General features: G+C 47.5%; 1 protein-coding gene across 1 annotated transcript in view; it reads left to right on the forward strand.

Annotated features, from left to right (window-relative positions):
- The window catches only part of GARS1 (glycyl-tRNA synthetase 1), a 45,653-nt gene extending 43,330 nt beyond the window's left edge, over positions 1-2,323 (forward strand). Inside the window, exons 16-17 of the mRNA XM_078059423.1 lie at positions 501-691; positions 2,036-2,323. Of these exons, the coding sequence (XP_077915549.1) occupies positions 501-691; positions 2,036-2,161 (317 nt within the window). The 3' untranslated portion in view covers positions 2,162-2,323. The remainder of the gene's footprint in view (positions 1-500; positions 692-2,035) is intronic.
- The last annotated feature ends 12,720 nt before the right edge of the window (positions 2,324-15,043 follow it).

Raw genomic sequence — 15,043 nt, forward strand, 5'->3', positions numbered from 1 at the left:
ATGTTTTCTCCTAGTATTTGAATTAGTCAGGGTAGGACCCAAGGGTCAGATTCAAAATATCCTTGCTTCTCCTCTTGACCTTGGCGCTGCTCCCTTCATCAGGGGAATCCTAGTGGAGTGTTAACAAACTGGACCCACAGCACTGAATGGGCTGCTAGTGGTCATGTGGTGGGGCCCACCGATTTCAGAGTTGGGAAGTGGGAAGAGTTCATTGAGTTGCTTGGGGTTGTGCAAGTAGAGGTGGGGGAGTCTGGATGGGGCCCCTGGCCTTGGCTCTTAGTGTGATACTTGTTCCCCTGTAGCCAGGTGAGATGTGGGTAGGAGCTACACTGAGGCACTTAGTAAACTTTGGGGATTTTTCTTTCTTTTGCAGCTGTAACTTAATTGCTCTCTTGTCTCAGGCCCTTTTATAAGTTTCCCAAGCTTGTATGACAACATGTAGATGACATTGGAACATTGTCCGTTTTTTATTTTTAATTTACTTAATTTATTTTGGATAGCGGAAGCCCTGACCAGGAACGGCGTCTCTCACAAAGTAGACGACTCCTCTGGGTCTATTGGAAGACGCTACGCCAGGACTGATGAGATTGGCGTGGCTTTCGGCATCACCATTGACTTCGATACAGTGAACAAGACCCCTCACACGGCAACTCTGCGGGACCGAGACTCCATGCGGCAGATTAGAGCAGAGGTGGCTGGCCTTCTTTTTGGCATTTTTAACTTAGAGATGTATACTGGTTCCTTCTGATTTGGCCTGGATTTTGTTGTGTTTTTGCCCCCCCACCCCCTTTTTTCTTTTGAATTTTAATCATAGGCTTATATCAGAGTACAGATTCCCAAATCCCCTTGGCTTAATTATGAAAATACCCGTTAACAGTTATCTAATGTTTTATAACCATTTGGCTCACTCTGGGCTCATTCTCCAGCAGTTTGCTTTTATGTAATTGTTTATTTGGGCAAGAGATGTATGATCCCAAGTGGTTGCTGCCATAGTTTTATTGGCAGGCTTTGGGGGGCTTTGACATTTGTATATTTCTATACAAATGTGTACATATGTATAGATACATATGTATGTATAAACTTTTCCTGTTAATCCATTCAAAATAGCCAATAATGTTTCGGTAATTTTACTTAATGGGAAGGGATAATGGAGATGGGAAAACTACAGAAGGGGAAGGAAAGAACACCCACTTTAACTGACAACTGCCTGACTAATTTTGAGCAGAGGTTCTATTTAGCGTGCCTGTTAGGTGCTCAGCTTGCTACAGAGAGTTAATAATAGGAAAACAAAAGTAAAAGACTGCTTTTTTTCCAGAGGAGTTTATAGTCTAATTTGGAAGTCAAGGATTTCTGGTTTGTCTTTTTACAAAGCCAGATCTGGCTACTGTGGACCTACATTCCCATCTGATAGTGGTTTTCAGAGTGTGGTCCCCGGACCAGCACCATCACATCACTTGGGATTTTGTTAAATAAGCAAACTCTTCACCCCAGACCTATTGAATCAGAAACAGGTGGGGTGGGAGGTTGGAGACAGATAGAGGGTGGGCATGATGTGACCCCTGGATGATTCTGATGCACGCTCAAGTTTAGGAACTGCTGCTGAGTGGTAGCCAATGTTTGGTTGTGACTGGCCCCCTTGGTTGGGGCTCCCCGGTTTGCTAGTCTCCCCTCGCTCATTTACTTGACTAGCTCCTCCTCTTAAAGTTAATGCACACGAAGTAGCATCAGGTGACAGCGATTTAGAATAATTAGGAAAGGCTTTGTGGGAGAATTGAGTGATCCAGGGGTTAGACATTCTGGACTGGGAGAAAAGCATGAACCCAGGCCTGGGAGAAAGGTGAGTATAAGTAAGGAAGGAGGCTTCCGTAGGAGTGATGGGAAACATTCTGTGGGGGCTAGTTTGCAGAGGGATCTTGTGATTATTTAGACACTGATTTGGCTCTCTATAAGGTCTCCTGAGTTCAGGGTGAATCTTTTTTCGATGGTCTAATCAAGTTTGTTGATTCTTGGAATTCTCTTTGCTTTATTACCCCAGGTCTCTGAACTGCCCAGTGTAGTCTGCGATCTGGCCAATGGCAGCATCACGTGGGCCGATGTGGAGGCCAGGTATCCTGTCTTTGAAGGGCAAGAGACTGGTAAAAAAGAGACAATCGAGGAATGACGACAATTTTAACGACTTTTGACCACTTGCCCTAATAAAAAAATAGCTCTTATCATGTCCACTTTACAAACAGCATTGCAATTACTCCTGGGGACTGCATTTTATCCTCAGTGGCTGCCTGATCTGACCCCCACAATTAAAGTTGAAGGAATTCTGAACAAACTTGTAATCCATTTGCTCCTCTTTCTGCATTTTCAGCAAAGCTGTATTTTTCCCCACCTTGGGTAGACATGCTCATGAGTTAATGTTAAACACAGTTAATACATTTTTTTTTTTTCAATTAACAGCCGTATTGGGGTAAAATTTACATACCATAAAACTCAACAGTTTTAAGTATCCAATTCAATGATGTTTAGTGTATTTACAGAATTGTGCAACCATCAATGCAATCTAATTTTAGAACATTTCCATCACTCCAGAAAGAGGTTTCATGTGCTTTTAGTGCCACTGTCTATTCCAACTCCAGCCCCAAGCAGCCACTTACCTACTTTCTGTCTCTCTAGATATGCTTTTTCTATTCTCTCTTTTTTTTTTTTTTTTTTTTGAGAAAGTGATGCCTTGTGTTAAAGAGACAGCATTCCGTCAGCAGCTGGAACCCCTTCTAGGAAAAGCTGAGGGCGGGGGAATGGGCAGCAGGAGCAGTGGAGGAGGAGGAAGCTTGCTGCCATGGGGGCTTAGGGCTGCCAGCAACGATGTTCTGAGGACAGAAGAACTGCTTTTCTGTCTCCGGGAGGGTGTGCATTGGCAGAATCCTGCTATGTTAAGGCATGCTTGTACTTGGCTTCGCAGGTAGCCGTGGCGATCATTAAACTTCTGATGCTGGAGGAATCCCACCTGTCTTGTCTGACTTAGCAGTTCTCAACCATCACGGTGTCGTGATTCTAGCCCAGCAGTTTTGGGCTCAGCTTTTGAGGGACTTCTATTATGTTTTTGTATAGAACACTCAGAACACATATATTTGTTAGGAAAATATTCAAGGATGTGCAAATTGGAACAACTCTCTTTCCAGAGTTAGGACTTTGTCTAGTGTCTCAGCCTCCTCTCAGACAATGTGAGATAGGGGCACGGTGGTCTCCAGAATGTTTCCTTTGTCTTGGGTATGAAGAACAATTGAAGTAGTGGATCTCCCAGGGATTCCCTTCATTTTTATCTCCTCTCTGATGATGCCCACCACAGTACGTAGTAGGTATTCAACAGATAGACTTGGGATGAGTCTTGAATTTTTGAATGAACTTCTTGGGGATGAAAGCCTTTTACTGAAGCTTGTTTCTCTTCTGCCTGGTGCTTTTTTAAAGCATTCATTATTAGAAGGAACTAGATTTTGAATAAACTGAGTGTTCATTTTGTAGGGATTCCTTTCACCTCAGATTTCTTACAGCTCTTGACTTAGCATATATTCTAGCATTCTCACATTGGGGCTGGAGGTTGCCTTTGCTTATTCTAATTTACTTCCTTTTACAGTGAGTACCTCCACAGTCAGTCAATCACCACCACCTCAGACATTCTTACAAGCTCATTAATAGTAAAGATACATATTTAATACATAGCGGGATCTGCCTACTTTGGATCATAAAAGGATTAGAACTAAAACTGTCTTCACTTTTCATTGGCAAATACATCTGTCATGAGTTCAGTGCTGGATATTACTTCTGGGAGCCCTCCCTTTCTCTTCTCTGTTCTCCCCTAGGGCCAGTGTGTGATTTCTCCTGAGAGAACACCCGCTGCATTTCAAGTGACTGATTACCTGAGTGGGGAACGTGGGCCAGTAGCAGAGCTCACGGGTTCTGTTTGTGCCATATGTGCTCGATTCTGAGCCCAAGCAGGTGAAGGACTGCCTTCTGAATGAAGAGGCTCTTGACACACGAGTTTTGCGCGCACACGTACACACATACACACCTCTCACCTCTCTTCTGTTCAAGCTCAGTATGTATTTAAAGCCAGAGTCTTTCTGGCTTGTTGCTCTGTGAGTCCTTTTTCTTAATTATTTGTGTATTTGTGTGTATCAGACTGTGGGCTAGTTCAACAAGAGCTGGATAAATAGCACTGTCTCTCAGAGAAGTTACTCCTGTTCATCACTCTCTCCAAAAATAGTGATGGGGAAGGGTCAGATTCAAACTGATTTCCATGGAATGTGCGTAAGAACACAGCTTCTTTAAAACCTAGGTTGGAATTCAGGGCATTAAAATACAATGAGGAGGTTTGTCCAGAGAAGTGCTCTGTGCCTGACTAGTGCAGGAGCTCGTAAGAGTAAAATACTGAACGTAGCTGGATGTTCTAGAAAAGGAATTCATTGCCAAGTCATAAAAATACAGAAATGATCTTAGTAATTGCGTGAGATGGTACTAGAGATGTCAGATGTCAAATGAGCTCTGTGACAACTTGCAGAATTATTTTGTTCATGAAATAGATTCCTTTTAGACCTTTATTTACTTTTCCTAAACCAGTATAAACTTAGGGTAACGGTAGTGACTGTTTTAGCCAGTGGAATCTATTCATGAGAGAACTAGGTGCCCTGGAAATAAATCCAAATTATCTCTGAATATAGTTGCACTTAATCTTCTATCCCCAGGAAAAACTATTAATCTGTATCTCTTGACTGAGGCTAGGATGGAGAGGTTTTGATAGCATTGCTCACATTAAAGAAACTCTCGCCAGCATCTTTGCTGATAGCCTTTAGTTTAAGGCAGGTTTTCATTTGGCATTCGGCCAACACCATGAAGAAATTTAGCTGATTCAGTAAGTGAATGGATGAACAAGTTTGCTGTGCTTCAAAATTCACCTCTTGTTGCCTCTTCAATAATTCTTGGTTATCGGGCTGCCTCTAAGCAGTAATTGTGTTAAAATCATGTGGATGGAATTAAGGTCTCTTCTGGAAATTGGGACATAATTTGGGAGCTTCGACAGGAATTGCTGGAAAGAAGCAGCCCGTGTCCCTGTCCTCTTGTCCAGGAGCTCCTCTTGTGTTTTTGACATGCTGTTCTCTCAGCTGGATGGTGTTATCTTCCTAGCATGTTAAAGGACACATCTTTTTAAACCTGTTGCCGCAGTAAAAGATGTTAACCCTGGCCGCACAGTAGAATCACTTGAGCTTTAAAAAATACCCATGTCTGTGTCCTCTTCAAACCAGTTTAATGAATTTCTCCAAGGTAGGGCCTGGGCGTCAATATTATTTTGAAAGCACCTAGGAGAACCACTGCTGTAACGGATGTTACAGCTCAAGCCATAGAGAGCCTGAGCCCCGCCCCACCCCCCTCAAATTGGGGAAAGGTCTCCTGAATGATTTCTTCTGACAATAGGGGTCAAGTTGTCAACACCAAAGTTTCTCTCAATCTGCTCTCACAAACCCTAATGCAGCTTATGTTCTGCTTCCCTTACCTTGTGTTGGGGGATGAATTCCCCTCCTCTGTCCTACTTGCCCGGCCTGCTCTGATTCTGTCCAGAGACTTCAGTGAAGTATTGTAGCACAGTGTTTACAGGGGGAAAGGCACATTTGTAGGGGCCTACTATGTGCCACGCTGTGTTCAAAGAGGGTTCGTATGTGTTACGTCTTTTAACCCATACAATAATTTATCATTATTATCCTTTTACATAAAAGGAAAAGAAAGCTAAACCTTTTCAGGTTCACTCAGAGGGCAGAACCTGTTTTGAACCAAGTTCAAAGTACATGATCATGTCACACTGTGCTGCCCTCTGTGTTTTGCTGGTTTCTACCTTTTGTGACTAGGGATGAAGATAACTTGAGAAAGAGTGTCTTGAAGTGTCTAAGAAAATCTTGCCTTTAAAAAAATATTTCAGGGGGGCGCCTGGGTGGCTCAGATGGTTAAGTGTCTGCCTTCGGCTCAGGTCGTGATCCCAGAGTCCTGGGATCGAGCCCCACGTCGGGCTCTCTGCTCAGCGGAAAGCCTGCTTCTCCCTCCCACTCCCCCTGCTTGTGTTCCCTCTCTCGCTGTGTCTCTCCCTGTCAAATAAATAAATAAATTCTTTAAAAAAAAAATATTTCAGGATATTCAGCCTCAGTGAATGAGGAAAGCCACATGCTCTCTGACAGCAGTGGGAACTTACTTACCTTCTTAGAAGATGGAAAAGCGTGAGCTCTTGGAATCAAAATGTCTGACCTTGAACTGGAGCCATTGAATCACTACTGTCTTAGAATCGTGGAGTTGGTTTTGTGGCTTACTGGACTAACTGAATAGGCTTGTAGGTCTGTAAGGGATGGGGCTCCTGGAGAAGCCTACTAACTTACTTCCTGGCCTGGTCACTGTCCTCGCTGCACCAGCCTCTTACTCAGTCACCTATTACAAAGTTTCAGTAGTTTCTTGCTATCCGAATATGCTTATTTGTATCTAACCCTGCCCTATAACTCAAGACCTTTCCTTCTGGTCTCAGACTTTGGAGTTTGTAAAAGCTGTTCCCTCTCTCACTGTGTCTCTCTCTGTCAAATGAATAATAAATAAAATTAAAAAAAAAAAAAAACTGATTCTCAGCCAGGTTAGGAGATCTAGTTTTATCAGTTATGACTTATCTCAAGAGAAACTGTCTGTAGATCTCTCCTTGAGGAGGGTGTTGCTAACGTTAGAGAAGAAGATGAGAGAAGGTGTAAGAAGACTATTCGTAGGCTCACTGTGTGCTACAGAACTATTTCTTGTCTCCATGCGCCTCAGTTTCTGTCAACCACTGACATTGCTTAGTGCCCTAGCTGGCTAATTTCTTACTCTTTTGTCCTCCCTTCTCCCCTCCTCTCTCTTCTCCCCCTCCCCTTCTCTCTGATCTGGCACTTGCTCATCTTTCTGCTTTTATCTCTTGACTGCTGTTCGACATTAGCCCATTTGGGGGTATTTACCATAAAGGACACACAGTTTTTACTCAGCCTCAGGAGGTTCTTTCAGAGCATTCCTCTTTGCCTTGATACCTAGATTTACCAAAACCATTTAGGAATTGTTTTGTAAAACCATTTCAGATTCTTTTGCCCAGGTGAGGGCTCGTGTCCAAGAGTCGAGTCAGTGACCCTGGCAGTTAGTTAGATGCACAGTGCTGTGATGGATGCTAAGGGAAGTATTATAAAAGGAACCCTAAGGAAGGGCCTTTGCTCGGACAGGGGAGAGCTGAGTTGTCACTTGAGTCACTCTGTCCTTTTGCTACTGTCCTTGAGGGTTATTTCCTCTTCTGAAAGCTGGTTGAACAGAATGGGTTCAGTGTTTAGTACATCTGCCCATGAAACAGCTGAGTTTATGTCTTCCCTCTCCCTCTTTGAAGTTTGCTATTTGAGCTGGTGGAGAGGAAGGTTCCTGTCCTTGGCCTGAATTCTCATGCCGCGGTGTGAATCGGGCTCGGACACCACATACGGGTACAGTCCCCTTGGGCAATTTGTATAACCTAAAGCTGACAAGCCTTCACCATTAGGGAAACTCCATGTCCTCATTTACAAAGAAAGAAGAAGACTTTGTCAGCAGAGCTTTAGGCAGAAAGATGGACCTGTGTTTGGCCCAGTGGGCTGGCTGGCCCTTGTGCTAAGCGAAAAAGGCCAATGAGTGAGCCGTTTTTGGCTTGATTTTTAAATCTAAGGCCACTCCAAGCTGGCCAGAGAGGAGATTACAGAACTACAGCCCTGGACACTGGCTTGAGAGGCCTCCGTCCTCATCATGTGCAATTGGATTTCAAAGAGAAAGGGCTCCCTTTGAATTAGCAAATGTCCATCTACTCTGTGGGACCCCCCACTCTGTAATGCATGTGTTTGGGGCAGGGACAGTGTAGTCAAGATGAGCTGTGGGGGATCCCTCAGAGGAGATTGTGGTTCCTTTTGGTGTTTTCCCTACTGTTTCTATAGTTGGGAACTTTCTTCCCATATGAAATGCGGACACATTGCTCCCCCGAAAGGGCTTTCCCTTGAAAATGTGAATTTATAAGAACCTGTATCCAGTGAGATGATTAGCTAAGTGGGGCAGGGTGGAGGGGCACGTGTGCAGTGGGATTTTAGTTTCCCTGGGTGATCTCATGGAGCCACAAGCTTACAGGATATGGGGTGGGGGGCTGTGCTGGACATAAAATAAAGTGCATTCTAGTTCCGACTCTTCCAGAATCTAGCTGTGATGGTCCTGCTGTAACCCTCCATGCCTCTGTCCCAAGCCACAACCTGAGCCTGAACCTAATGGAAATTTTGTGAGCATGAGGCTGGGAAGAGAGAGCCCTTCTCTCTTTGGGAGTCAAAGCTCTCTGCCTGCTCTTGTAATGTTCTGGACTTGGTACAGAAGTGAGCCTGCATAGAATTTTTCCAGACGGTGTCTGCATTTGTTACGTCTTAAAACTCAGTCGCCAACAACGCAAAAGCAGTTGTGCTAACTAAAACAACTTAGCCTAATTAAAACCTTTTTTAGTTCATCAAAACCCACTCTTCTGCATCTGAGTGCCAGTTAATTGATAGTGAGATTAAGCACAGCGAGACTGTGGGAAAGGAAAAAAAAACACAAGCTTTAAAAAAATCCTTATTAACATTCTTTTAAAAATTGAGACCAGACCTTCCGTTTTTTTCTAAAGAATTCTGAAGCAAGCTTGCAAACCTGACCTCTCGGTTGGTAACAGCTCCTCAGTGCCCATCCTGGCTGCTTTTTCTCTTACATGCCTCATCCAGACCATCGGCTCCATCCTCACTGGATATTCAGAATCCATCCTCACCGGATATTCAGAATCAGGCCACCGCTCTGGTCTGGCCACCACCCTGGTCCGGCCACCACCATCTCCTCACTGGTTTATTGCAAGACTCTTATCTGAAGTCTGTCTCACAATCTGTTTTCAACACAGCAGCCCAAGTGATCCCATTGGTCCTACAAATTCAGACTCAGTGGTTTTTCTTCTCACTCAAGAATAATACCTGCATGGTCTCCCCCATCTCCCTCCCCACCAGCCTACGCAAACACGCATGTATGCACGCATGCACACTGGGCTTTGGCATTGACTTTTCCATCTGTCTGCAACACTTCCTGCCAGGATCAGATGCTCACAAGTACTTCCTTCGTTCTCAGGACTTGATCCAGCAATCATCCCAGGGAGGCCTCCCCAGTGATTCCACTTATAGTTTCAACCTCGAGCCAAACCTTCCTCCCCTCACATTTAAACACATACACATTCTATATCCCATTCCTCGTTTATTTTGTCCCCTTTATCGGTTAACGCTGTATAGCATATTTTCCTTGTTTGATTTACACTCTCCCCATTAGAATGTAGGTTCCATGAAGTCTGGGATTTGGGTCTGTTTTATTCATGGCTATATGCCTGTGATGCCCAGAAGACTGTGAGCACTCAGTAGGTGCTCAATAAATATTTGACTTAAGGATGCATATTCTCCAGGGCAGCTCACACATTCAGTATTTTGGTGTAAAAACTGGCTCACTTCGGAATGTCCAGCCCCTAACGCACATAACGTAACTCAACTCTTGGCTCAAAACGCAGGTCCCTCGGGAAAAGCCTGGCAGTCGCCGAGTCATTCATGCCAAGGCAGGTTCACAAATTCAGTATATTCTAGTGACCTTGATAGAGGACACCAAATCTCAAAACTCCGTGGAATACATTAGGGAATCCCCAGTTTGAGGAACTGTAGCTAATGTTTTGTATGATTAAACTGTATTTCTGTTGACACTGAAAAGGGTGTTTTAAGGTCAAATATTTTTTAAGACGATTATTAAATTTTTAAGACTTTCACTACCTTTTTAAGATTACAACTAAAATGAACATGGTAAATTTAAAAATTCGTATAAAATCGTAGCCTCAGAAGTTCGAAGCAGAGAAACTCTTAAGACCCTTGAGGGACAAGAGTTCCCGGGTCTGGGTTAGACTCCCTGAGAGGAACTGGTAGCAAGCATTGTTTTTCTTTCTTTATAAGCTGAGTTTTTCTATATTGCCAGATTTTTAAGAGGATTAAATGAGAAAGTACATGGGAAAACATTTAGTGCAGTCTGCCATGCTGAGGCCTGTGTGTGTTCACTTCTTTCCTTTCTCCCTCCAAGTTCAGCACACTGATGCAGCCGGCCCTCCTACACGCACCAATTCCTGCACTGTCTTGCTCCGTTCCACTGTGCTTCGGTAGAAGCTTCCTCTAGCAGCCTCACTTAGAAAGCTCCTTCCGACCCTGGGCACCAAGAGGAGAGAGCCCAAGGGACTAAGATTGTGTAAATTCAGTGGTTTTCAGATTCATGCTTTTGGAACCCTTGGTTCAAATGAAATCTCTTTTGGAATCCCGACATTTCCTGGGTACTGGCAATTCAGGACTGGGGCAGACAAGGCTCTGGCTGGAGACCCAACCTACATACAGTAGCTGGTGTGGGAAAAGGCAGAGCTGTGCCCTGCAGGGGAGAGGTGGACAGCAGGAGATGCAGTGAGCCAAGGGCCTTGTGTGCCAGGGAAGGAAGGAAGGAGGGAGGGAGAAGAGGCCTTGTGTGCTGGTGGCTCCCAGGGCCTTCCTGGGTGAGCAGCACTCCCGGAGCCTGTTGAAAGTGTGAATTCACACCCCCTGGGATTGTGTTTCAGGAGGTCTGGAATGGGCTCACAAACCTGTGTGACGCAGAATGCCCTGCTTCCTCTAACACAGGCAGGCTGGAGCGCCGCCATTGTGGGAGACTCTTTAATTAGCTACATGAGAGCGTTTTTTCTCTTATCTTGAGGTCACGGGCTTTTAAACTTGGGTCTGTGGTTCTTTTGAGGATTTCTTTAGAAATTTTCTGCACTATTTAATGCATAATATTTGTACATTTCATATACTTATATTTTTCTAGGTAGGGAAAAGAATCCACATTTCCAAGGAAGGACCTTTTTCTCATTCCTTCCGATGGAAATGTTGAGGGAAAAAAAGGCAGGAAGAATATGACTAAGAATAAACCATATACAACACGGGGCCCACTGATGCACATCTGAGACACGTAGAACAGGACATTCTTCAAGGGTCTCATGACTCATGTTTTACTAGATAAGAAAGGATAACCTTATCTTGACAATAGCCAGACCTCCAAGATCCTGTAAACCTCACTTTCAACATACACAAATTCCTTAGAGACTTAGCCCTAATCCCCACTAACTAAACTACAAAGTATATAATCAATCACTCCTTACACTCACAAGTGCAGCTCCGTCTGCCTGCGGGTCCTGTCCCTGTGCTTTAATAAAAGCACATTTTTGCACCGTGAAATGCCTCAAGAATTCTTTCTTGACCTTCACGCTTGAGGATCCCACATCATAAAGACCTTAACATTTAGGTGTGCAATGTTGAGGGTGTGGGGTGGGGGATAGCCCAGAATCTGTTTCAAACCGAGGACTGAGATGGATGTGGAGACACAGGGCTGGGGGAGTTCATTAGGGACTAGAGGCACAGACTCCATAGTGCACGCTTTGGAAAGCCCTGGAAGGACAGCTATTTGGGCCAAGCTGGAGAAATAAGGAAAGGGTCCCTATCCCTCCTGGGTCCACCACCTGCCTTCTCCAGAGGACACGGAGACCGGAACTGGGGGAAGCAGGAAGAAATGACAAGTCTGAATTTCTCTATCTTCTCGGGCAGAGGGGCCTCCATGGGGATCCATGATGCTGGATTGTTCACTGCACGCGGTTGGGCCTGAGGGAGCCAGAGAAGGCTCCACTTGGTGCCCTGTAGAACTAATTATGAACCACAATTAATTACTTTCTTGTTTTCACAGCAGAAGCAGAGGGATGGTTTTCTTCCAGAGCTGATGCCCCTGTCTGCTCACTCATTTGTCCAACCAGCAGTTATCAAGACTGGATGCAGGACTTGGCCTCGGAACATCCCTCTGCTTGGGTTCTCTTTCCAAAGTGCAGTAGCTAACACTTCGAAGTTTCTGGGGGCCCTGGCTTTCACCATTCATTTCTCCAAGCAGCATTTGTGGCCCCTGCTGTGTCCTCAGACAAATGTGAGGTTTAAGCAGGGTGATCATAAAGTGAATTGTCTAAGCCAGGACCTTCGTTGGGAGAGGTGCTTCCACTCCCCCAGCAGAGGACCGCGGGCACACCCCTAGACAGCAGGGGCACAGGTCTGGTCCCCTACCTCCAACCAGCAGGACGTCAGGGCCCATCAAGGCATGGGGCCCCACACACGGCGTGAGATTAACGGTCGGACACCTGCAGGGAAGTCTTGGAAGGATGGAGAGGCTCTCCTCCGATTTTCTGCCTGCACGTGGGGAGGGGATGTGCTCAGGCTGGGCCTGGCCCCCGGGCTCTGGTGGGGGGGTGGGTGTCTGGAGCTGGAGAATGGATTTTCCCCCAGTGTAAAGCTAATAGATCTCTGGGATTCTTTGCACCTTTGGTCTGTCCTGCCAGCACTGGACTCCCGCTGTGAGTTACCAGCTCTGTGGAACAAATACAAAAGGCCAGTTTATTCAGTGAATGTTTCTAGAGCTCCTACTGGGAGCAGAGCTCTTGCTGTGGACGTAAGGCCTTGAGCAGTTCCCAGCCTGGCAGTGGAGCCTGGCAAGGATTGTCATAGGGGCTTCCTGGGGGACTTGTCCGACTGATGCTGGTAGGAAGGCTTCCTAGAAAAGAGGCTCTTTGGGCTGGGTCCTGTAGAATGGACAGGATTCGCTAGATGGAGTCCACTTGGTGGTTCTGTGGTGGAGGAAGCATGCCACAGCTCTGTGGGAGGGCTTCAGGCTCTGAGCAAAGCAATCCCTACTAACAGTATCAGGGGGAGACTCAGTCAACACGGGGCAGTGATCTCAGCGCGCTCTCAGCCCACTCCTGCTAACTAACATCTCTAAGTGGGGCGGCTCCCTCAGGAGAATTAGTGGCATCTCCAGGGCAGAGCTGGAAGCCATAATAAGCATATTGGTGAATACACTTACATGTTTTGTACCTGCCTCTTTCCTCCTGCTATAGCTGCCTTCCCTTAGAGGTTTCCAGAAAGGCAGGTCAGGTCACTCACCTTCCCTTTCTATAGTAGTACGTGTGTGTGTGTGTGTGTGTGTGTGTGTGTGTGTGTGTGTGTGTGTTTTGGAAAGGAGAGACAAGATGTTTCCTTGTTAGTTCAGTGGCTCCCACACCAGACAGCAACAGAAACACCTGAGGGGCTTGTGAACGTGCAGATTCCTAGATCCCACTCAGTCTGGAAACAACGGTTCCCAAAGTCTGCTCTCGAAGAGCAGCCCCGTTGGTTCTGATGAGCCACCCGGGTGTGTTCTCAGAGCAGTGGGACCCCGGCCAGGCCCACTGGCAGGAGACACAGCTCTTTTCCACAGACCTCTCCCACATCCTGGCTGAAGTGTCACTCTAGGAAAGGACTCCCCTTGTCCTTGTCCTCTTGCAGCCCCCAGGCACGCCCCGTGTCAGCCTCAGACATGTGAAGGGGGCGACCTGTTGTGTGACAGTCCCCCTTCCCAGCCCATTGCCTCCCTGCCCATGTGCCCCATCTGCCCACGGCGCCCAGAAGATGCTCAGGAAGGAAGAGCAGCAAACACTGGGCTCCTTTTCCAGTTCTGTCTGTCTCTGTGGCAGTCCAGGATGCCCTGGACTATGGGAAATGGGCAGGGCATAGGGGAGGGCAGCTGAGGTTCTTGTGTCCCCCAAACCTTGTCTGGCTTGAGGCCACCACAGGTGTGGTCTCAGAGACGTGGAAAATGCAGGGAGTGGAGGAAAGCGCCAGCCGCAGAACCTGACTTGTTTGCCGTCCTTAGGCCTGATCCTCTCCTTGTCACCACAGCAGACGGAAACGGACACTGGCACCTCCAGTCAGGGAGGGACACAGAGCACACCCTTTCTCCTGCTTTTACCTGGTGCCGTTGGGGAGCTATTTCTTCTCAAGCAGACTGAGTTTCTTGGAACAGGAACCTGTGTTATTCGTGCTGTTATTTCCCTACGTGGCACACAGGGGTGCTCAGTAAATGGGGAACGACTGACTGGTGGCCGCGTGTGCATCTGGTGTCTGGGTGCCCCTCTGCGTGTCCCCGGGGGTCTCTCAGTGTCCCTCTGGGCCTCCCCGTGTTCGCCTCCACTCCGTGAGCCTCTGTGTGTGCCTCCCCTGCGTACGTCCACGTGTTGGTGGTCAGTTTCCGCGAGCCTCTTAATTCCCCTCGAAGTCCATCCTTTCTGCTGCTAGCCAGCCTCCTTCCCAGGAGAGCGGGGGGCTTGCGGCTGCAGCCCTCAGGTGCAACCCCCACCACAGCCGCTCCAGCAGGGACATGTCATCCGCACCTTCCGCTGCCCACCGCACAGGTGCTCCACGCCTGCCACGCCTGCTGGCGTCCTTGTCGTCTGCAGGCTCAGACCCCCGCAGGCCCCCCAGGGCCGCGCTTTGCTGACAGGCCAGGCGTTGGAGCCGCGCTGGGGTCAGGGCTCTGTGGTCTCTCACCGGGAGTGGGGCCAGAAGGCTGGGCTGAGGCATGCCCTTGCGGTCTCAGGCCTTCCTCGGCTTTACCAATCCGGGGGCTGAGAGGGCCCTGAGGGGTCCGGGTGCTAGAACCTGCCTACCGAGGAGGGGCGTCTGCCAACAAGGCCACTTTCCAGGAAAGCCAGCTCGGCGAGGGACTGCCGCGGAAGCAGATGCTCACAAGGCCTGGCGTGGCTGTGAGGGCAGGTGCCTGACGAGTTTAACCAGGGCGGGACCCGCAGAGGGTCTAATGGCTCTGGTGGCGTTTCACAGCCAGCGCCTGGCGTGGGGCATGACTGAGGACCCCAGGGATGAGGGGATGCACGGTCAGTGCAGGAACCGAGGAGGGGCCTCCTCTGAGGAGGGACCAGGTCAGACTGCCTGCTGAGCAAAGGTCCGTGACTCTGATGCCCTGCAGGCTGGGGAACAGGGCTGTGGGGCGAGGAGCCGCATCTGCGGAGCGGTGACGAGTGGCTGGGACCTCTGATGAGCACCGAGCTGCTTGCTCTACCAGCAGCCCCGGGATGCTG

The sequence above is a fragment of the Halichoerus grypus genome, chromosome 12, assembly GCF_964656455.1.
Source record: "Halichoerus grypus chromosome 12, mHalGry1.hap1.1, whole genome shotgun sequence".
NCBI lineage: Eukaryota > Metazoa > Chordata > Mammalia > Carnivora > Phocidae > Halichoerus > Halichoerus grypus.